The sequence below is a fragment of the Oryctolagus cuniculus genome, chromosome 4, assembly GCF_051225735.1.
Source record: "Oryctolagus cuniculus isolate XC-2025 breed Fujian yellow rabbit chromosome 4, ASM5122573v1, whole genome shotgun sequence".
Lineage (NCBI taxonomy): Eukaryota > Metazoa > Chordata > Mammalia > Lagomorpha > Leporidae > Oryctolagus > Oryctolagus cuniculus.
Window position 1 is genome coordinate 28,608,377 of NC_142870.1, and position 24,174 is coordinate 28,632,550.

A 24,174-nucleotide genomic window follows, 5' to 3' on the forward strand; every position below is an offset into this window, starting at 1 on the left:
TGTAACAGATGGTTTTCAAAGGCTTCCAGGAGAATAAAATGATGGGTTTAGCAACCAAGGGGGGTAAAGAATAAACTCAAAAGGGATATAAAAACTTGGCTAATATACTCAAGAGCAGTACAAACATAACAGAAGGCTAAGTCTAATCCAAATAATCCTTGTGCTTTACAGTCTTAGGGGAAAAGGAATCATGTAATTTCAAGAGAATAATGGGAGCAGAAGTACTTGAATTTAATTGTCTTCCAGGAACACATATAATGAGGTCAAGCAGACTGCCCTGCAGATGAGTTAAACCAATACTTCCAAACACTGAGGAGGGGGAAAACAGGAAAAAATTCAAAGCCTAAGTATATGACTTTTCAAGTGATTTTTAAAAATATGAGTTTATGGGGCTTAGATTAATCTCTCTGTCAAATGTCAATTCTCTTGAGCTGCCCTTTTCAAAGTAATTCAGATTTACTGTTTACAATAGAAAAACAGCCTTGCATGGTTCAGATCAATGTAATCCTCCCATTTTTCCATAGGACAAGAAGTTGGGGATTTCAAAAGAAAGCTCAGTGAGGGGCATTATTTCAAATAATGGGAGTCATGGGGAGAAAGTGTCACATATTTGTGTTCATTATGGTGGAATGAGCTATAATCTTTCTGATTTTCACTGAAGACCGCATGCCAAGTATTATGCCATGAAGTGATAAGCTAATGTTCCAAGAGAAAGCTGCTTATTTTCATGAGAACTCATTCAAAGAACTGTTGCTCATCTGTGTTTACCTATGGGTGCTTTGGTGACTTCTACCTACATCCCACACATTATAGGAAACGTTTAAAAATTTTGAAAACTCATATTTATTGTTCTAAAAATATGCTTACAAAAAAAGAGAATTTAACTTTAATCTTAGAAATGAGTATTTTCTCTAGGAACACCTCTTCATAGTTTCTCTTGACACCCTTCTATTTGGTTCATTGGCAGTTTTCTGTATAACACATGATGTGCTTCAGTACCCTGACATGACGTGATTCAAGATAATTCCATATTTCAAAGCAGAAAAACAGAAGAGCCAAATATAGCAAAGCTTAAAGAGAAAATCTAACATATACAAGTTACTGAATCTACTGTACACTGTACCTTACCTGGCTCATATTTGCAGATGTAATTGTGTTTCATGTTGCACCTGTCGTCATTCCACTGGTAAAGGTAGGGGCCCCCAAGACCAGGATTGGCAGTTGGTTGATGATACATCACAACACACTTTTCACTTCCACAGGAAGGTTCATCGGTATACCAGTTTCTACAACCAGAGAGCAACAGGCACACTTCAAGTCATGCCTCCTGAGTGGTTCTGCTTGTTCTACTTCGATATCCTCTGCTATATATTAATGTTATCCATCACAAAACACACCAAACACCGGAGTAAGGGAAAGGGTTTATTGGGGAACACCCTACAGCCCAGAGTGAAGGGGCAGCGAAGGAAAAAGAGAGAAAGAGAATATAAGAGAGAAACAGAGAGGAGAGGAGCTAGCAAGGAGAGAAGATAGAGCAGAGGAGAGAGGAGAGCAGAGCCAAGAGAGAAGAACCAAGAGCCAAGAGACCAGAGGAGGAGGCTAGAGAGAGGAACCGAGAGAGAAGAGTCAAGAGAGCAGGTGTTCAGGAACAGGCCCTTTTAAAACTTTGCCTGAGGGTGGGCAGGGAAGCAGGAGCAGTGAATCCCATTAGGATGGGGGTGGAGCCTGGCTCAGGTAGCTGGGCCATGCGGCAACCTGGCTACAACTGCGCCAGTTTCCTAACATCCTCCACAGGTACCAGAACCCTCCTCCTACACTTTGGAGACCTGCGGAGCACCACTGAACTCCACGGGAGTGAGACTCACCGGTACTGGGAACTGCTTCCATCAGACCACCGGTAGAGATCGGGGCAGGCACCAGAGGTCTGTCCATCTCCATTTCTCCAAAGACCTATCCAGAAGTCACCATCAGAGATCCCTGTCCCGGGCTTTGTCAAGTTTTGCAGCATGCTCTCCATCAGCTGCTGTTCTGCCGCATTCTCGAGGCTGAGGAGGACGCCTCCCTCACTCTCACAAGCCAGGCGGGCTTCCTGAAAGCTCACGCGGCTGGACAGCTCATGGAAGTAGGCCATTTTGTAACAGGGATGCTTCAAGTCAGCAAAACACACCTTTTGGCCTGCAAAAAAAAAAAAAAAAAAAAAAAAAAAAAAAAGCCCATATACGGATTACTGAGCTGTTTTCATAATGCTGCTGATAATCAAAATGAAAGGCCCAATAGAGGCACTGGTGCTATGGCGTTGTAGGATAAGCCTCTGCCTCTGGTGCCGGCATTCCACGTTGGTGCCAGTTCGTGACCCAGCTGCTCCTCTTCTGAACAGCTCTCTGCTTATGCCCTGGGAAAGCAGCAGAAGATGGCCCAAGTCCTTGGGCTCCTGCACTCATGTGGGCGATCCAGAAGAAACTCCTGGCTCCTGGCTTCAGATCAGCCCAGATCAGGCTGTTGTGGCCATTTGGGGGAGTGAACCAGCAGATGGAAGACTTTTCTCTCTGTTTCTCCCTCTCTCTGCAACTTTACCTCTCAAATAAGTAAAATATTTAAAAAAAGACCAATAGAAATAGAAAACATACTATCAAGAATACTTCTTTCACTAAATCATTTTATAAAGCTTATTTTCTAGCATATTTGTAAAAGCAAATTGAATTCCTGGTAAGCTTAGAACATAAAACCTTCAAACACAGTATTTCAAGGAAATATTTGTTAATACAAGTAAGCATTTTCATGGCTTCGCTTTTATAAACCCATTATCAGAGCAAGTCATATTAAAGGAATTTCAGGTATATATTGGAAAGTGACTAAAAGGTCAAAGTGATGAAATAAGAATTATAACTCATAAAGTAATGTAAGTATTAAAAATAAGTAAAGTGAAACAAAAACAATGTTTGGGCCTGCATTATGTCACAGTGGGTTAAGCTGCTGCATCTGACACCAGCATCCCATATTACAGTGTCAGTTCAAGTCCCAGGTGCTCCATGTCCAAACCAGCACCCTGCTAATGCCCTTGGGAAAGCAGCAGAAGTGACCCAAGTATTTGGAGCCCCAGCACCTGAGTAACAGCCCAGTTTGGAGGTCCTGGCTCCTTTACCCTAGCCAAGCCTCAGCTGTTGCAGCCATGTAAGGAGCGAAGCAGTAGATGAAAGATCTGTTTCTCTCCCTGTCTCTCCCTCTCTCTGTCACTCTGTCTTTCAAATAAATAAACTATGTTTAAAAAAAAATTGCATTAGGTATTCTGAATAAGATGCAAAGTTTGGTGTAAACATTTGATTTTATTGTGTATGTTGGACAGCAAATTCATTCAAACTAAAAATTGAGAAAAGGTAGAAAGAAGGTAACTATAGGGGTCAGTGCTGTGGCATGGCGGGTAAGGCCGCCACCTGCGGTTTTGGCATCCCATATGGACACCAGTTATAGTCCCAGCTGCTCCACTTCTGATGCAGTTCTCTGCTGTGTCCTGGGAAAGCAGTAGAAGATGGTCCAAATCCTTGGAACCCTGCACCTATGTGGGAGACCAGGAAGAAGCTCCTGGGTCCTGGCTTTGGATTGGCTCAGCTCCGGCCACTGCAGTCAATTGGGGAACCAGTGGCTGGAAGACCTCTCTCCTCCTCTCCTCTCCTCTCCTCTCCTCTCCTCTCCTCTCCTCTCCTCTCCTCTCCTCTCCTCCTCTCCCCTCCCCTCCCCTCCCCTCCCCTCCCCTCCCCTCCCCTCCCTTCCCCTTTCCTCCCTTCTCCTCTCTCCCTAACTCTGACTTTCAAATAAATAGATAAATATTTTTTTTAAAAAAGAGGATTACTATAAAAATAAATAATTGATTAGCATAACTTTATGTTAGAGGTGACTGGGTAGATTTTTGTAGCACTCATTTTCTTTGAAAAATCCCCTTGCCAGTTCTTTGGGTATTTTCTTTTTCTTTTTTTTTTTTTTTAAATATATTTATTTATTTGGAAGTCAGAGTCACACAGCAGAGAGAGGAGAGGCAGAGAGAGGTCTTCCATCCGCTGGTTCACTCCCCAATTGGCTACAACAGCTGGAGCTGCACCAATTCGAAGCCAGGAGCCAGGAGCTTCCTCTGGGTCTCCCACAAGGGTGCAGGCGCCCAAGGACCTGGGCCATCTTCTGCTGCTTTCCTAGGCCACTGCAGAGAGCTGGATGGGAAGTGGAGCAGCCGGGTCTCAAACTGGCACCCATATGTGATGCTGGTGCCTAAGGCCAGTGTGTTAACCCACTGAGCCACAGCGCCGGCCCCTTGGGTATTTTCTATTTTGTTGGATATATTGTGTGTGAACTCCAATTCCTAGACCAATGTCATCTTTTATTTTACAGAAATATCTTGGATAATTCATAAATTCCAAATAAATTTTCTCAAATTGTAACTGAATGGGTAAAATATTGAAAAAAGAAATTCATTTTAAATATGAATAGAAATCTGATAGTTTAGAAACCAGAGGGAATGAATATATCATGAAATAAAGGAATTCATGAAATCTCATCAATAACTAATTTTGTGTATTTCTGATAATTTGAATGGAAATCAGGGTAGGCTGAAATTTGACAAAACTTGTCTTTCAAAGACAGTTAGGGGGCCGGCACTGTGACACAGTGGGCTAAGCCTCCGCATGTGGCACCGGAATCCCATATGAGCGCCTATCCGAGTTCTGGCTGCTCCTCCTCTGATCCAGCTCTCTGCTATGGCCTGGGAAAGCAGTGGAAGGTGCCCAAGTGCTTTGGCCCCTGCACCCACGTGGGAGACCCAGAAGAAGCTTCTGGCTCCTGGCTTCGAATTGGCTCAGCTCCAGCCATTTGCGGCCATCTGGGGAGTAACTAGCAGATGGAAGATCTTTCTCTCTGTCTCTGCCTTTCACTGTCTGTAACTCTACCTCTCAAATAAATAAATAAATCTTTAAAAAAAAAAAGACAGTTAAATGTTTAGCTCAAAACAGGTAAGCTGACAAATCTTTAACAAAGTTAACATCAAATTATTTTTCTATTTATATGTTGAACTCATACTAAATAATAATCCTTTCTTCAAATTTAGCTAAAATGCTCTATTAGACTAAAGTTAGTTCCTTTATGTGTTTGAAAGCAATAATGTTGCATTTTGTAAGCCTATTCGCATTCACAATTCCATTAAATTTAAATCCAAACTAATTAAAGTTATCTTTTCCAATAGCTAATCTTTTTTTTTATTTTTATTTTTTTGACAGTCAGAGTGGACAGTGAGAGAGAGAGACAGAGAGAAAGGTCTTCCTTTTGCCGTTGGTTCACCCTCCAATGGCCGCCGCGGTCGGCACGCTGCGGCAGGTGCACCGCACTGATCCGATGGCAGGAGCCAGGTACTTCTCCTGGTCTCCCATGGGGTGCAGGGCCCAAGGACTTGGGCCATCCTCCACTGCACTCCCGGGCCACAGCAGAGAGCTGGCCTGGAAGAGGGGCAACTGGGACAGAATCCGGAGCCCCGACCGGGACTAGAACCGGGTGTGCCGGCGCCGCAAGGCGGAGGATTAGCCTAGTGAGCCGCAGCGCCGGCCTCCAATAGCTAATCTTAACAAACCATGGTCCTATTGTATTTTTTTAGGAATAAAGATTGAGAACAGGCTGGCACCACAGCTCACTAGGCTAATCCTCTGCCTGCGGCGCTGGCACCCCGGGTGCTAGTCCTGGACAGGGCACTGGATTCTGTCCCAGTTGCTCCTCTTCCAGTCCAGCTCTCTGCTATGGCCCAGGAAGGCAGTGGAGGATGGCCCAAGTACTTAGGTCCTGCACCGCATGGGAGACCAGGAGGAAGCACCTGGCTCCTGGCTTCGGACTGGCACAGCACACCGGCCATAGCGGCCATTTTGGGGGTGAACCAACGGAAAAAATGAAGACCTTTCTCTCTGTCTCTCTCTCTCTCACTGTCTAACTCTGCCTGTGGGGGGCGGGGGGGAGACTGAGAACAAATATCTTATATTAATGAATAAGTAAAAAGAATATTCAGAATCTTAAGGGATATTTAAAATGTATTTTTTTTTATTTTATACTGGTATCTTAAAGCCCTTTTAAATTACAGTGCACAATTTAACCACCTAGCCTGGTAAATACTGACTTTAAAAGTCACTACATATATTGTAAGTAAATGGTTAAAGATATACAGAACAATCAAAGCTTATTATGATTCTTAAGAGTTTTTTTTTTGACAGGCAGAGTGGACAGTGAGAGAGAGACAGAGAAAAAGGTCTTCCTTTTGCCGTTGGTTCACCCTCCAATGGTCACCACGGCCCGTGCGCTACAGCCGGCGCACCGCGCTGATCCGATGGCAGGAGCCAGGTGCTTCTCCAGGTCTCCCATGCGGTGCAGGGCCCAAGTACTTGGGCCATCCTCCACTGCCTTCCCCAGCCACAGCAGAGAGCTGGCCTGGAAGAGGGGCAACCGGGACAGAATCCGGCGCCCTGACCGGGACTAGAACCCGGTGTGCTGGCGCTGCAGGCGGAGGATTAGCCTAGTGAGCCGCGGCGCCGGCCCTTAAGAGCTCTTAATAACATATCACCTTTTTGTCAAACTTCACTGTTGATATATCACTAATTTCCATCTACTCCAACATCTGTGAAATCTTAAATGCACAGGCAATGAGTTTGGTTAAAATTTGACAACTGAATTCCACATACCCCTACAATGAAGTAAATTAATTTTTCTATTTATAGTAGCATGACTGCAAAGTTGCATGATAATATTAGGTTACCACAAATCCATCTATTTAAAGTTATATTACAGTGTACAGGAGTAAGTTAATTCTATCATTGATGAAATTCATGTTGTTTCATTGTTTACCCTATTTCAGCCCCAACGAGGTGGACAACATAGAAACAAGCTCTGGAATGGTCCTATGTTGGTTTTCTGTGTTGGTTTTCATCAATTTTTTTTTCCTTTGTTCAACTTTGATTTCCGGTCTCAACTTTAAAAACTGCCATGGGGCATGCATTTGCCCCAGCTATTAAGATGCTGGTTAAGATGCCCACATCCCCAAACAGCATACCTGAGTTTCAGTACCATCTCTGATCACAATTTCAGCTTCCTGCTGATATAGACCCTGAGAGGCATCAGGTAATATCTCAAGTGGTTAGGTCCCTATACCTACATGGGAGATCTAGATTGACTTTCCAACTTCTGACTTCAGCCTGACCCATCCTGAGTCATTTCCAGCATTTGGAAGGTGAACCAGTAGACAGGAGTTCTCTCTGTGTCTGTCTGACTCTTCATCTCTCTCAAATTAAACACACTCACTCACACACTCACACACACACACACACACACACACACAACAAAATCCCATAAAAACCAAAGCAAAACAACTCTGCCATGGATTCCTTTTCCCCAAACTGCTGTCCACAGTCTCCACTACTCTCTTAGTCACACTGACTTTACCTTAAATTTGGCCTTGGAAAGCAAAATGTCAAACATTTTACATAAACTCAAATTACTTTATGCCAAGAAATTTAGACAAAGTTATGCTTTCTTAGAGTTCATCTGCATTATTCTTTTTTTTTACAAGCAGAGTGGACAGTGAGAGAGAGACTGAGAGAAAGGTCTTCCTTTTTCCATTGGTTCACCCTCCAATGGCTGCCACGGCCGGCGCACCGCACTGATCCAAAGGCACTCTCATGGGGTGCAGGGACCAAGCACTTGGGCCATCCTCCACTGCACTCCCTGGCCACAGCAGAGAGCTGGCCTGCAAGAGGGGCAAACAGGACAGAATCCGGCGCCCCGACCGGGACTAGAACCCGGTGTGCCAGTGCCGCAAGGTGGAGGATTAGCCTAGTGAGCCACAGTGCCTGCCCATCTGCATTATTCTTATTAGGTTTCAAAGGCCTTTTCTACTACAAAACTTCTTTGCAGCCTGTCAAGAAAAGTTATCAGTAGTGGGGAATTGGAGGTGTTATTGTACTTAATCACTTAAGTAAATAAATAAATATAAATGAATATTCAATCTTTGTCCCTTTAAGTACTGTGCATAACACCGAGCTAGTGCATCACATACTTTTCCTCTTACAATCGGCAATGAATGACCTAGGATGCCTACAGGCAGAGAGGAGCCGATGTCTGTGAAAGGCCATTAACCTCACAGCAGTGTTTGAGTGATAGACATTAAAAATCCTCACACAAGTTCAGAAGAACCGACTGATAAAGTAGCAGCTTCAGCAATGGGAGAATGCCAGTCCCTCTGTCTCTGTGTTCTGGACCCAGAAGCAACACACTGAAAATTATGAACAGATCAAGACTGCCCAACATCATTGTTAATGAATAACAACATGTTAGTATGAATGACTACAGAAAGGAGTTAAAGAGACTTCAGAAGGACAAATTAGTCTGAAAATGAATAATCTTTCAGAAATGATCATGGAAGCCCCAATGGCTGACTGTAATACAGTTAATATATTTTACAAATTCATCCTAAGGGCCAGTGCTGCAGGTTAACACCCTGGCCTGAAGTGCCAGCATCCCATATGGGTGCCGGTTCAAGACTCGGCTACTCCACTTCTGATCCAGCTCTCTTCTTTAGCTTGGAAAAGCAGTAGAAGATGGCCCAAGTCTTTGGGCCCCTGCACTCATGTAGGAGACCCAGAGGAAGCTCCTGGCTCCTGGCTTTGGATTGGCGCAGCTCCGGCCACTGCAGCCAACTGAGGAGTGAACCAACAGATGGAAGATCTCTCTCTCTCTCTCTCTCTCTCTCTCTCTCTGCCTCTTCTTTTCTCTCAGTATAACTCTGACTTTCAAATAAATAAATAAATCTTTAAAAAAATCATCCAAATACATTATTAGGTTTTATTATTATGTTTAATATAGTGATTCCTGTTAATATTCTGACAGTGTCATTCAGCCTATATTTTTATTCCTGCAATTTAGCAGCAAGTTCTCTTTCATCTTCATTTACTACATTCTCCATATCCTTGTAAGTCTCCAAATATATCTTAACTTCATTCCCTTGAGTTTTCAATTTGCTCAATTGTTCACTCTAAGATAATTTACTCAAGATTTGATTCCAGCACTTTTGAAATGTTAGATTTGTCTAACAAGATTGTTTGCAAGATGTCAAATTTTAAAAAGAATAAAACCTAATAGTCAAACTTTTAGTATAGCAATAATACCCAGGGTTCCCTGAATGTGGGCTGGCTTTGTTACATGCAAATACTTTTTACTCATTAAATGCCAGAATTCATTATCTTTGATACATTAAAAAAGTAAACACAACACAGATTTATACATGGGGAGGAAACAAAATTAGTGATGAGCATTAACTCATATATAAAATTAAAATGTAACTTTAAACTCATAAGGAAGATTCAAGTATCAGGCATGCAATACTAATACCACTATGTTACACATAGTCTGTACACATAGAAATAATAATTTGGGACTAGTACTGTGGCATAGCAAATAAGCTGCTTCCTGCAGTGCCAACATCCCATATGGGCATCGGTTCAAGTCTTGGCTGCTCCGCTTCCCATCCAGCTCCCTGCTAATATACCTGGGAAAGCAGGGGAGAAGCATTTGTCTCCTGGCTTTGGACTGGCCCAGCTCTGGCCATTGTGGTTATTTGGAGAGTGAACTAGCAGCTAGATCTCTTTATGTCTCTCCCTCTTTCTCTCTGTGACTCTGCCTTTCAAATAAATAAAATAAATCATTAAAAATAATAATAATAATTAAAGAAAAATATATGGGCAGAAATATATTTAACATAATTAACAAATAACACTGCAGTGGTCCTGTCTGCCAGCCAGGCTTTATACTCTCTGTGCCAGGCAATCTCTCTTTGTCTGTGGATAATAGAGTTGTCCATGGATCTTGGATAAGGGAATGGAGACCGTGATGCTGCACAGCAGGGGGAGTCTCGCAGTTCAGGACAACAGCCAATTACAAACTGTAAGCGATACATTAGCTCCAAAGCATATTGATTGAATGGTAGCTGTGTCTGTGGATTTTGAACTTAAAAGTCAATAGCAGTTCAGATCTAGCAAAGCAGTTTTCAGGAAATCATAGTTACATTCCACAATTTCTTATGGTTTATGTAGAATCAGTTAAAGCTGACACTGTGAAGTTTTTTCTTTATATCTAATTATATTTTACTACTTATTCCATCTCATTGTGAAAATTTTGTCCATGTTGCAGAAAATTAGCAGAAGTATCAGCTATTGAACCTTTCACTGCCATTTCAGCTGATCCCATTTGGCTACTAGAGCAGTGGAACTCTAACAGCTGGGAAACAAATGCTGTCCTAATTCCCAGAAAAAGTCCTATTAATGCATGTCTTCTGGAAGCAACTTTCCCACCTCTGTAAGGCTAATCTTCCTTGAGAACAATTAGGACTAACCCCCTTCTCGTTCTGTGGGATCACATGGAGAATTTCCCTGTCTCTTTCTTTGAAATGTTATATTCAGATAGAATATTTCATCAACATTTTATATGACAGGTAAGTATTCTCAAAACCACAGAATAATTTTTACTGTACTAAAGTTAATTTATACCAACTATAAACTACTGTCATCATGCACGTGAAAACTCCCTTTGATTGTGGACTTATCCACATGACAGACAAAAGACGTTTCACCCAAGATTTTACAAACATACTGAGAAAAATGAAGTTTGAGATAATACCTTTGTGCCATTTTTGTTAACATATTCTGGATGTGTACCAGGAGCTAAAAAAATTTTAAGTGTTAACTGGTGCCATAGAGGATACAAGGCATGCAGTAAATTACTGCTTTCTGTGACCTTAAGACACTGACATTTCTCTTAACTGACAGGTCATGGATCCATAGACACAGGGAAATAGCAAAGCCCCCTATATTAGGCTTTCTTTCTTTCTTCCTTTTTTTTTTTTTTTTGGAAAGACTGATTTATTTATTTGAAAGTTAAAGTTACACAGAGAGTCAGAGAGAGAGAGAGAGAGAGAGAGAGGTCTTCCATCCAATGGTTCACTCCCCAGTTGGCTGCAATGGTTGAGCTGCGCCGATCCGAATCAGGAGCTTCTTCCAGGTCTCCCATGCAGGTACAGGGGCCCAAGGACTTGAGCCATCTTCCACTGCTTTCCCAGGCCATAGCAGAGAGCTGGATCGGAAGTGGAGCAGCCGGGTCTCGAACCAGCGCCCATATGAGATGCCAGCACCACAGGCGGCGTCTTTTCCCACTACGCCACACCACCGGCCCCCCTTAGGCTTTCAAGAGCAAGCCAGAACAGGGACCCCTCCATTGGGAAAGAAAATAAAACATAGCCTTCACCCAGTGAAACACTGCCTAGGGCCCCTGCTCTAGAGTTGATAAACCCAGTCCTTCCAAGCAGGCAGACCATAGACATGCAAATTGCTGCCCAAGGTCAACTATATTCTGTGCTCCAAGAAATGATTTTTGGTCAAACCAGACAGGTACAAAACCATATTCAGCATTTCTTGAATGAGGCTGGACAACTCCAGGACCAGGTCAAACAGGATTGGAATTTCTGGCCCAGCACTGGTTTATGGAAATCCTAGTTGTTCTCTCTCCTTGGCCCTATAGCTCCTGTACTCCTACTGCTTTTCTTTGGAACATATGTCTTTAATGCATTCATTTGTTCTGTCTCTAACAGAATACATGCCACCCAGCTCCAGATGGTCATGACACAGGGCTTGCAGCTTATCCTGTTGAATGACGTGACCAACCTGGTGGACCACACAAGACAATCTTTTCCTAGGCCACTCCCAAACACCACAGGATGGACAAACCCATAAGCACCTCTATGCCTATGTGTCAGCTCAAAGAAAACACGGAAGATGGATCTTTATCCATGTTACCCCCATAACACTATGGTTACTTCTCTTGAAGAGGAGTGTTAAGTAGCTACATAGACATTAGCCTATGTGTGTACAAAGAGCCAAAAAAAAAAAAAATGGGGTTTATTTTTAAGAAAAATAGAATTTTTGTATGAGAAAGGAAGCCTTGGGAACAGATCAAAATTTACATGCCAAAAGTCTCTTTCTTGTTCCATAACCCTGTTGGGTGAGTCTTTTGTGTAATTAAATGAGGAAACAAATATAGTAACAAACCAATACTTACATATGACCACTTTTGTCCTGTCATTGTTCAATAGACTGGTTGAGTTCCATCCCTCTCCCTGGGAACAGCTCAGGGGAATCTCATCTGCCCTACACTACAGGGATTATTCGGTCCATTATGAAGTTCCTGGGGGAATTATTGGAAACTCATGCCCAAGAAACCCTCCACCGCACCATATTCCAGAAGGAACGGAGAGGAGAAACAGAGGGTACATACCAAAATCAATAAGTTCTCTAGTCCAAACGCAGACTGGGCTCTCAGTTCATTCCTGAGATGTCAGTCTAGGCATTACTAAAATTTACTAAAATGCTTACTTCTAAAAAATACAATTTACAAAATAAAAGGTATTTGAATATTTAAGTTTTTTTGTACTAAATTTTTATGGAACCATAAAAAGAAATATTCACTCCTATTAGTTTCGTATACTCCATATACACCCAGCTAAATATAAATGCACACATTTTTATTTAGATATACTAAAATAAACATACCTATCATCATCAAAGCTAAGATTCTGCTACCATTTTCCACAAATTGATGATTTTGTCTTTTTTCTTAGTTATGGAAATTCCTGTGGAGGTAAATATTGGTAGAGCTTTAAAAGCTTTTGGCAACTATCTAAAAGCAAGGCCAAATTCCTGAGGTCTTTGTAAGTTTTTTTTCCCTTAATAAAAAGAATCTATGTTTTTGCTTTATTTTTCTTTATTTATTTTCTGTTTGAGTGATCAGTCAAGAAAGTAACAAAATTTTCCTTATGACTCATATTATAATCCTATATTATCAATATTATAGAAGCGCTAGCACAATACATGCCTTTGGGTTAATTAGAAAAAGATGGCCTCTTCTAGTGATTGATGCCAAAATACTTCCATTTAACTAGAAATCTACTTCTGCCTCTAGGAAGCCTTAGCTGTGGACAGGAGGCTTGCCAAGCTGAGCTCTCACCCCTATCCTCTTAGCAGGTACCTCTATGCAGGAGACAACCTACACAATGGTGTTCGAACCCGTTGACTTATCAAAGCAACCCTATTATATAGATGTTCTCATCCTATTTTTAAAATGAGACGATGACAGCAGAGAAAGGTTAAATAATTTCACCAAGTTCGCAGAGCTCACGTCTAAAGCCAGGGTTTGGGTTGTCTGGCTCTACAATCTATGCCTTTACTGAAATTTCAATGTTTTTCCACATATTCTCAAATAAAATAGAATAGCAAAATACTTCAGAAACAAAAGGATTGATTAATATATATGGTATTCCTGTTGCCCATATTATAACCATTAGTATTGATTAGTTATTAATTACTGAGTGTTTAATATATACAAGGAGCTGTGCACTGAGAGCTTATTTTCAAGTAGGTTTTGGACTTCCTGCTGCAGAATAATCAGATAAGAGTTAATATTTGAATGCCTTCTATCTCTTATCTTCAGACTATGTATGCCCTCATGAAATTTTTACCTAGCCCTTTCATATTTCAAATAAAATAAACTAGTCCCAGTTTGAATATTTTTCCAATTACAAAGAGTATAACTTAAGTCAAGCTGTTGTACTGTGTTAAAGCATCACTAATATGCTAAAGCAGTAGAAGAAAAGAATCTCACCTCAGAATTATACATATGTATCCAACTACAGGAATGCTCCCATAGAAAGCAGTTGTAAAGAGTAAAACATACTAGTAAGAGCATCCGCTGAACTTCCACTTTAGATCACTTTATATAAATGCTACTACTTTTCCAACTTTAATGTAATAGATATTTCCATCTTCAGGAAAAGTTATAAAAAACTATAAAATTATGACATCCATTAAGGAATAATGGTTATGATAAATGGGTAGTTTACTTAATGACTAGTAATAAGATTAATTTGTTCCTTTCTTGCCCAAGAGATACTTACAGTAATTGCATCCTTGAAATTGCACTGTCATCACTTTATGTTTTTGATGATGTCATGGAATAGTTCCATAGATTGGGATATGTTCAGCAGTTTTTCTTGTATCTCCCTTGCTATTATATTAATCTGGCCACCATCCATGAATCTGCCATATTTTATGATATTTGCAGAATAAAATTAGATATTTTAATCATAGTCTCCTAAATAAAATGTATAATGTTTAACTAATACATATTAAAATATTCTGGAGAAATTTGTAGGTGCCATGAAATATGCTTAATGACATTTTTCAGCATAAATAGTCTGGGGAATTACTGCCATGAGCACTAATAAGAAAAAGAGAAAGTGGGAGAAAAAGGAAACACATTACTTCACATTTAAAATATTTCAAAATATCACTTGCTCTTCAAATATATGCTCCCAACTTAGAGACCTTAATTTTGCACCTTTTTTGATATTTATCCATATTCTTAAGAGTAAAATATCATCTTTTTCCTGAAAATGTCACTATCTAGTAGTCACTTCATAAGCTTAGATGACTACAATGTCACAAATATTCTCTAGACATCTATGTGTACTAAGAAATCAGTGTAAGTCTAACCTCCTAAAAGTAGTTCCTGATTTAGTATAATAAATCAGTAAATACTCTGATTGGTATCATCATGGTTAAATATTTTTGCATATTCATGCATCAAAATAAGTACGGCCACTAAGCTACACTAATACTTTATTATCACCTCTTGGTTTACAATGATGAAGTTGTTTGAAATATTTCTTGAAAACTATTTCTGCTATATAATGCTCTGTACTTTTAAACAGGTCATGAAATTAAAAGCACTGGGAAACATCTTACTGAATATTAGAAAGTAGGAAAATAGAATTTCTGTGGAGAATTATTTTGTAAGTGTCTATTGGGCAGTAGAAGTGATTAGTTGAAAATACAACACAGAAATCACAAACTGTCTCATTAAAAGTTAACAAATAGAAAATGTATTACACATGATATATTTCTAATAATGGTTCCCGAAGAGACTGTTTCAGTCCTCAAACACTTGAGTAGAAATTTGACAGATGCTCCCTAGTGGTATGAAAAAGTTGACGTACCATTCAAAACTTAACATCCATCAAGCAGACTTTATTCTTGTTAGAAACAAAAATACCAGGCTTTAAGTTACTCTGTGCCCAGGCATCAAGCTTGAAACAAATCTTTTAAAAAACTTATTCTTCAAAGGATAAAAGTCACAAATCAATTTATAGATGCTAAATTTCATCACAAATTTAATGGCCAAAAGCAATTAAATTATTCATAAGAAAAACAAAACTAAATAAGTGTCTTAATATCAAGTAAACATAATTTATGATAAGTCAAATAGATCAGGCTCAGTTAGTTAGAAATTTTCCAGATGCCATCTTCAAAACACCGATACATTATAGGAAAACACAGCAAAAGCTTTGGAATAAATTATGAATAGAACACAAAATGAACTTTTCTTCAATAATTTGTTATGTTCTGCCTTACTTTAGATACTCTGGTTCTCCATGTAAATTTTAAGCATATAGACAAGAATATACTAAAAGGGTTTTTAGTCAATGAAATGTTTCTGTTTGTTTTAAAAAGTACCTTATATTCAAAGTATGGTCTCTGCTGTTCATTCATTTTCATCAAAAGCTGATAGACACAAAGGCAGTCAAATATATAATTCACACAATCAGATAAATCTATAAAATGAAATTTTCTTCATAGCAAAAATAGAGAGGAATGGGATTGAGTGTCACAGTTTTTGTAACATCCTGAAAAAAAGCTGGGGGAGGGTGACCAGCAACCACACATTTAAGAATTCTATTCTGAAGATGTAGAACATCACAAATTCCTCGGGGGAAGATCAGTAACAATTAAGCTTAATATGCCAATTTCTAAAGGTCAGGCTTCACAATTAAGTTGCTGTCATCTGTCCTCTATCTCTGCATCCAGTGACACCTGTTGTACAGATGTGAAAAGGACTACTGATGCCTTTCATGTTAAAAAGAAAAAAAAAGTTTTTCGCTCTTAAAAATATACCTACATAGATGCAACAGAGATTGTTTGAATGAGTACAGCAAGGGATGTCAAGCATGGTAGCTAGGTTCAACCCCCATGTAAGGCCATTTCGGATTCAGCACCATTTAAGAATCTACAGTACGGTGAGAAGTATTGTTATGCCCTTAAAACTGTATATATGAAACACATGAAATTTGTTCCCTTTATATAAATTTTTAAAAAGTGAAAGAATCTACATCCTTAGAAGGCATACTTGCTTAACAATAGAACAGTGGATGTTGAAAAGGAAAAATTACAGGAAACACTGGGAGGCGTGCCAATTTTGATCCACTTCCACTACACTGATAAGATCCAACTGTGCACCTACTGTGTGCACCAATCACACCACAGCCCAACTCCAGCTGACCGTGTTCTGAGAAGTCCCCAACCTGGAGAGAGGTGTGAAAAGGAAAGGCGTCTTCGCCCAATGAGCGGTTCCCTATTCTTTGCCAGACCTGCAGAGAACAAAGGCTGTATTCCCAGGCAAGCGTGAGCGACCCACAGAGAACGGGTCTGCTCTCAGGAATCACCCTCCTGACGACAAAGCAGAGACTGAAGTCCAGCCAGACCGACACGGGGGTGGCATTTCTGCAGCCCCCCTTCCCCCTTCTGTCTCTGGGCTCCATCTGCCTCCGCTCCACCCCACCATCAGTTTTGCAGGTGCCCAGCTCTGCCTTGTGATCAACTCTCCAAAAAAAAAAAAAAAAAAAAAAAAAAAAAAAAAAGAAAGAAAAAAAGAAGAGGAAGAAAAGTGGAGTTCATTCTTACCGCAGCCGCAAAGGAGGCATTCTGGAAACAAACCAAAAAACCAACCAAACAAAAAACAAAAACCAAGCAAACAAAAACAAACTTTTATCTATGGGTGTTTGGGAAGAGTAAGTTCCCTTTATCCCTGTTTCCCTACCCGGAACAGGTTTCCCATCCCTAGAGGGCCTGCCCCTAAGACAGGCTGCCCCGTGGCCCACCCACGGTCCCGGATCGCGCTTCTTCGCCCGGCGAGCGGCCCCGGACTCACCGCTCACCACCCGGCGGCCGAGGGCTCGGTTGCCGCAGAGCAGCGCGGCGCCCAGCAGCAGCGAGACCACGCGGATCATCGCGGGGCGGCAGCAGCAGCAGGTGTCGTGTGATGGGGAAGGCGGCCTCGGTCTGCGGCTCAGCCCGCGACTCTAACCCTGCAGCCTCCCTCCCTGCTTTCCGCAGGGCCCTATTCCTGCAGGCGCGGCCCCGCTGCCCGGCCCCCTGCACGCATCGCTGTCGGTGCGGACCCGCCTCTGGGCGCGCTGGTGCCGCGCGCGAGTGTGCCCTGTTACAGCGCGCACAACTTCGCTGAGGCGCTCTAGGACCAGAGGATGGGAGTTAAGGGACTCCTGTGCCCGGGCCAGGGGTGAAGCAGGAGCCCCGGTGTGGCGTGGCTCCCACCGTTCCCCTCCGCTTCCTTCCCTGGCCTCTAGCGATTGAGGGGCTGAGCCGGTGCACCTCGTCCCGACTCCTTGAGCAGCAGCAGCGGCTCTGCGCTGGAGGCGCGGTCTTATATACTTACATCCGAGGGTCCAGCCCCTTGCTAGTAATAATTTTTAACCACTTCGTCTCTCCGGCCAAGTGCAGCATCCCGGCCCCTCCCCCTGGAAGCTGGAGCCACTTTGAAAGCAGTCCAGTCAACAGTTCCACCTCCTCCCTTCTCCTTCTCCTCCGGTCTGCTCTTTCCCTTCGCTCCCAGACTTGATGCTGGTGTAAAACGTGACAGCTTTGCTATTAAACTCTGGCAAAAGTTGGATCCATTTGGTTTTCTCAAAGATGAATGTCCACGGGGATGCCAAGTTGCGGAGGCTTTCTTGTTTGTGCGCTAAATTGCTTGATCGTATGTATTGCTAGATTCAGGGTACTGGCCACTATTTAAGATGGATTGGCGGATTGGGAGCCAAAACCTGTTCAGTGAATTATATAATGTGGCAGCTTTTTTTTCCCTGCCGAGGTTTTGCAAATAGATTATTTCCAAGCAGGTTGCTTGACTAAATTGCCACTGGAGCAAATTGAAGAGAATATTGGAAGCATGATTTTTCCCAACTGATTTCAAGCTCAGTATTTGCAACTCCAGCGAAAACCATCAACACAAAATGAATATTATGAATTTTTGGGAATATCCTGGATATGAAACTTCTATATTTCTTTGCAATCATCTACTAATATCCTATGGTACACATTAGAATTGAAGTTCATTTTGAAACCTACAATCACACTTATCCACAACCTAATCTGTTCTTTCTTGTAACAGTACACCCAAGGACTATTAAATCTAGTGTCATGGAGTATTGGAAAGAAATTTCCAAAAGTTTTATCTCTATCTAGTCCATGGCTTGACCCCGAAAATATTCATGTTGTTGGGGGCCGGTTCCGTGGCTCACTTGGTTAATCCTCTGCCTGCGGCGCCGGGTTTTAGTCCCGGTTGCTCCTCTTCCAGTCCAGCTCTCTGCTGTGGTCCGGAAGGTAGTGGAGGATGGCCCAAGTGCTTGGCCCTGCACCCACATGGGAGACCAGGAGGAGGCGCCTGGCTCCTGGCTTTGGATCGGCGGTATTGGCCATTTGGGGGGTGAACCAACGGAAGGAAGACCTTTCTCTGTCTCTCTCTATGTCTCTCTCTCATTATCTGTAATTCTACCTGTCAAGTAAATTAAAAAAGAAAAGAAAAGGAAATACTCACATTGTGACCCTCACAATAATTTGTTTGTTCCCCTTTTGCTACTCTAAATGCACTAGAATATGTTAAATGAAATCTTTTTTACTTAATAGCTAGTACACTTTCCTCCAACTGCTCACTATCTTTGGATTTTATAAGCCACAAGCACACTCCAAACGCCTGTTGGATCTTTAACTTGAAAAAGGGAAGCCAATAGGGCTATAATAAGAACAAGACTTGCAGAATCAGCAATTCTAGCATTTTGAAGGAACTTTAAGATTATTAAATCTACCCTACTCATGAAAGTAGAATTTCAAAATAATTACAATAATATCTCCCTCATCACTTTATTTTTCCTCACAGTACCTTTAAAAACGGCACTTTATTGCAAGACCATAAGCAATCCATGAGTGTGTACTATGTAGAAAGTCCTTGGATTCTGTTTCTTCACTAGTTAAATGTCTCAAGAAACAGACACTCTCGGGGTTTTGAGTGGAAAGTGGAGAACTGATAAAGCCTTAAGATGATGAAAGTGGAGTGTCACTGACCATGGCGATGGTCAGAGAGCTGCCCTCCAGGGGTCACAGTCACCCAATATGAAGAATGTAATGACTGTGTGCACAATGCTGAGTGGAAGGATGAATGAAGCATCCCGGTTATCATACCTGAATGAGGAATTCATTCTGAGCTGTGTTTTCAGGAACGTTAGCAGGCGTCAACATAGAGTGTGATGATTGCCACTGACCAGTTATCTCCAATGAGGATTCTGAAAAAGATTTCTCTTTCTCCTTTTCTGCCACTCTACTCCCAGATACTCATACAGCCCACAACTCTTGTGAAAGGGCCCCTCTTTGGGAAGGGATAGTAGTGGATTATGGCATCAACACTGGACATAGTTTTCTACAAATCAGTAGACTCTTGAATGTCACAAGTCTCTGATGCCTAAAAAACCAAGAAGGCTTGGAAGCTGTTTTTGGCAGGGAGGGCTCTAGGTTTTCCTACTTAGACCTGACTGTCACAGTCATTTGGAGAATGAGCCAGCAGATACAGATACAGGATCTCTCTCTCTCTCTCTCTCTCTCTCTCTCTCTTTTGCTGTCTTAAATAAATTTTTTTTAAATCTGAACAATACTAGTAATTCTAGCCTCAAAATAGTTGTGTTTAGAATTCCTAAAATCTAGATTCATGACTTTAGGTTACAGTCATTTTAAGGTAGCTTTACCCATGAACCAGGACAGCTCAACTGTTATGCCCAATGCAACTTATTAGGGAAATACTCTTTTCACATATGACATTTTTAATGAACTAGGATAAAAAGACCAGATTTTTCCTTTGTTTCTCACTCGTTAGAAAATGTCGGGATACATTAGCACTAAATTCAGGGAACATAGTTTGGGTAGTCTCAAACATAGATCAAAAGTTTCCAGATGGGGGCCAATATTGTCACACAGTGGGTCAAGCCACTCCCAACTCTGAGTTTCATATTGAAGAGCCAGTTCAAGTCCCAGCTGCTCCAGTTCTGTTACAACTCCCTGTTAACGCACCTTGGAAGGAGCAGAAGATGGCCTCAGTCCCTGGACCCCTGCCACCCATGTGGCAGAGCCAGATGGAGTTCCAGGCTGCTGGCTTTGGCCTGGCCCTTGCTCACTATTGCAGGCATTTGGGGAGTGGACCAGGCATGGAAAACATTTCTCTCTCTCTCTCTCTCTCTCTCTCTCTCTCTCTCCATAACTGCTTTTTAAATAAATAATTTTTAAGTAAAAATGAAGTGGTACCACATACTCTTTTTGAAGAGCACTAGGGTGAGTCGGTCTTAGTTATTTTTTTCTTACAGTAAGAGTTTTCAATTTAAAATTTCCAACAAATTGCATTTTTAAAAATGTAATAAACATTGGAGTTTCAGGGAGTCAATCAAAATTCCCTTTTCTTTTTTTTTTTTTTACAACTGATTGTCATTTTTTCCCCTTTGTGGCTACACATAATACATTACAACAGGGGGCAGTAGTCTAAGCCTCTGCCTGCAGCCCCCTCATCCCATACAGGTGCCAGTTCTTTTTCCAGCTGCTCCTCTTCCAATCCAGGTCTCTGCTATGGCCTGTGAAAGCCGCAGAAGATGGTGCGAATCTCTGAACCCCTGTATTCCTGTGGGAGACCTGAAAGAAGCTCCTGGCTCCTGGCTCCAGCTCTGGCCATTGCAGACATTTAGGGAGTGAACCAGACCTTTCTCTCTGTCTCTCTGTCTGTAACTCTACCTCTCAAATAAATAAATAAATAATCTTAAAAAACTTTACAAGGAGTGGGTGGTTGGCCTATCATTTGAGATCCAGCTTGGGATGTCCATATACCAAACCAGAATGCCTCGTTCAAATCCCAGCTCTACTTTCAATTTCACCTTCTTGCTGGTGTGCCTCCTGGGAGGCAACTGTTATGGCTCAAACACTCAGGTCCTTGCCACTCATGTAGAAGACCCAAACTGAGTTGTGGGCTTGTGGCTTTGGCTTCTGGCTTTGGCCTGATCCAACGTTGCCCCAGTTTACTACATTACAGGCATCTGGTGAGTGAATCAATGGATGGAAGATATTTCTCTGTCTGCCTTTCACGTAAAAAGAGATATTATGAGTCAAGTGAATTTCTGTTGGCAAATATATTGTAGTTAAATTAACCAAATGAAATTAGAAGTTTAAGGACTATTTGTGGATCATTGTAGAGATGAAGAGTTCCCTAAAGGATTAGCCACAGACTCTATGATATGCAAGAAGTTTTTTTAAAAAAGTGTTATTTATTGATTTGAAAGAGTCACAGAGCAAGAGGAAGAGATGTGTAGAGGAACAGTTCTTCCATCCACTGGTTCACTCCTCAAATGCCAGCCACAGCAGGGGTTGGGCCAGGCTGAATCCAGGAGCCAGAAATTCCATCTCAGTGTCCCAGGTGAATATCAGGGACACAAGTAATTAAGTTACCATCTATTGCTTACCTGATGCATTAGTAGGATACTGGACTGGAAGCTGAGTAGCCTGGACTCTAACCAGCCACTCTGACAAGGAATACTGGTATCCCAAATGGCCCAGTGAGGACTTTGTCGCTGTGAGTGGAGCTGGGTCTGGGGTTAAGTGACACCAATGTGTGACAAGACCATGTGACTGCCAATGAAGACAGACTCTATGGTATGCTTCAAAAGTTAAGGTTCTTTTCCCAGGAAAGAACGAAGGAGAGAAAGAAAGAGAATAGAAGAGTAAGAGAGAGAGAGAGAGAGAGAGAGGAGAAAAGAAAAGATTCAAATGAGAATTTAAAAATTGATTGAGGAGTTCAATATCAATTCAACATCTAAAATCCATCTCTCTCTCTCTTTAAGCTGTAAAACAGAAATGTGATCTCAAGAAAAGTGACACCAAAGTAATCTCAGGAATAAATTGATTTCCGAGTTTTCAGACTCTGAAACATCAAATTGCGATGGTATTTGGGAACCAAAGTTTTGAAAAGTTGTGTCACATCCCTTAATAATACACCATGGAACCTGAATATCCCAAATATTTGGTGGTATGGTGTTCTCCTTCACTACTCCCTTTCACTTTCCAATGGCTTTGATACCAATGAGCATCTGTGTCACACATCCAGTAACACAGGTCAAGGGGAGACAGCTTGAATGGGAGGTACACAGTGACTCCTCACTCAGGCAGCTCTACACAGTGGCCTAAGACTTAGTTATACAGGTTTTATTCGTATGTGCTCCAGACCAAAACACAATAATATGGTCTACAAAGACTTGTGACAATATTTAAAGTTATTACAACTTCTTATCAATACATTTCAAATATTAAAGATAGAATCAAAAGGGTTGAGAATGATCCTGCGGGGGAAGCAGGTCACACAGCAGACTCATAGAATGGCAAATGCCCAAAACAGCACTCCTGCCTCAGAATCAACCCTTGGGACATTCGGATCTGACTAAAAGGTCCATGAGAGTCTCGCAGGCATGGAAAGGCATGACACGGTGGCAAAAAACAATCTAAATGAAGGATCCTGGCGAACAACACTCCAGCAGAAGGATCAGGCCATCAAGGAGAGAGGCGCCTTTCTCTGAAGGGAGGAAGGAACCTCCACTGTGATATGGCCTTGACTAAACAAATTCAGAGTTGGTGAACTCAAGGGGCTTCCATAGCCTAGACAGCTCATAGCAAGAGTCTAGGGTGATTGCTGACGTCATAAATAAGAGTGCCAATTGTTAAATCAACAACGGGAGTCACTGGGTTCATGCTCCCCTCGCAGGATCTCTGTCCTTAATATGTTTATCTATGAAACTCAAAAACAACACTACTAGTCGAACAATACCCTATACCTGGTTCGGTTGTGTGAGTGCAACCTGTTGAAATCCCTGCTTAGTATATACTAAATTGATCTTCGGTATATGAAGGTAACCGAAAATGAAACGTGATGAAGGGGGGGGATGGGAGAGGAAATGGGTGAGGGGAGGGCCACGGGAGGGAGGGAGGTCGGGGGGAAGCCACAACAATACAAAAGATGCATTTTATATTCTACTTAAAACTATTGGTTGAGCTCTGTAATTAATACACAATTACTCTTAGGTGTTTAATCAATGCTATAACTAGTACTCAAATAGTATTTTACACTTTATGTTTCTGTGTGGGAGCAAAATGTGGTAATCTTTACTTAACATACACTAAATTGATCTTCTGTATATAAAGATAATTGAAAATTAATTGTGATGTGAAGGGGAAGGGGAGAGGGAGTGGGAGAGGGGAGCGTTGTGGATGGGAGGGAAGACACGGTGGGGGGGGAGGAGGCTATTGTGGTCCATAAGCTGTATTTTGGAAATTTATGCGCATTAAATAAATTAAAAAAAATATTATCAGAATCTCATGTGAACTAATTCATCGATTCTATAATACTTTATTTAATAATGGTTATTGATTACCTTGAGGGAGATCAAAAAGATTGCTATGACACAATAAAATAAATTTTGAAATTTAAAAATAAAACCATTGCTATCTAACCACATCAGAAGTAGACAAAAACAGTTTCTTTTCTTTCTTTTTTTTTCTAGGTAATTTTTAGTTGTCACTTCCAGGAATAGATTACTGAACCCAATGTTTTTACTCCCAACTTTTTAAAGATTACACTTCGGCATCTGTGTGAGCATGTAACTGACCCAAAGCAAGGATGACCAATTGGTCAAATTCTCCTGGTATTTGCATTTTCATATCAAAACACATCTGTGCTGTAGAATACATGACCTACCATGTAGGAGTCATTTCCACTCTCTACCAGAAGCCCAGGAGAAGCTGTAGTCCTTGCAAGGCTAAGTGGGGGTGCTCCATTGACTGCTCAGACTGGTGTTAGAAATGTACCAAGAATTACACACACTGCTAAAACATGTTTTTCCAATAACTTGAACTTTGA

The 24,174-nt window shown here is 41.5% G+C and overlaps 1 protein-coding gene across 4 annotated transcripts in view; it reads right to left on the bottom strand.

Annotated features, from left to right (window-relative positions):
* CHODL (chondrolectin) overlaps positions 1-17,804 on the bottom strand; it is a 30,944-nt gene extending 13,140 nt beyond the window's left edge. The window contains exons 1-3 of one of the 4 annotated variants that reach the window (XM_051819193.3): positions 17,098-17,804; positions 1,866-2,175; positions 1,129-1,286 (exon numbers count right to left, since the gene is read on the bottom strand). In XM_051819193.3, coding sequence (XP_051675153.1) covers positions 1,129-1,286; positions 1,866-2,175; positions 17,098-17,176 — 547 coding nt within the window. In that variant the 5' untranslated portion in view covers positions 17,177-17,804. The remainder of the gene's footprint in view (positions 1-1,128; positions 1,287-1,865; positions 2,176-17,097) is intronic. The other 3 variants (XM_089330632.1, XM_089330631.1, XM_070071914.2) reach the window with 3 other exon arrangements.
* Positions 17,805-24,174: the final 6,370 nt, after the last annotated feature.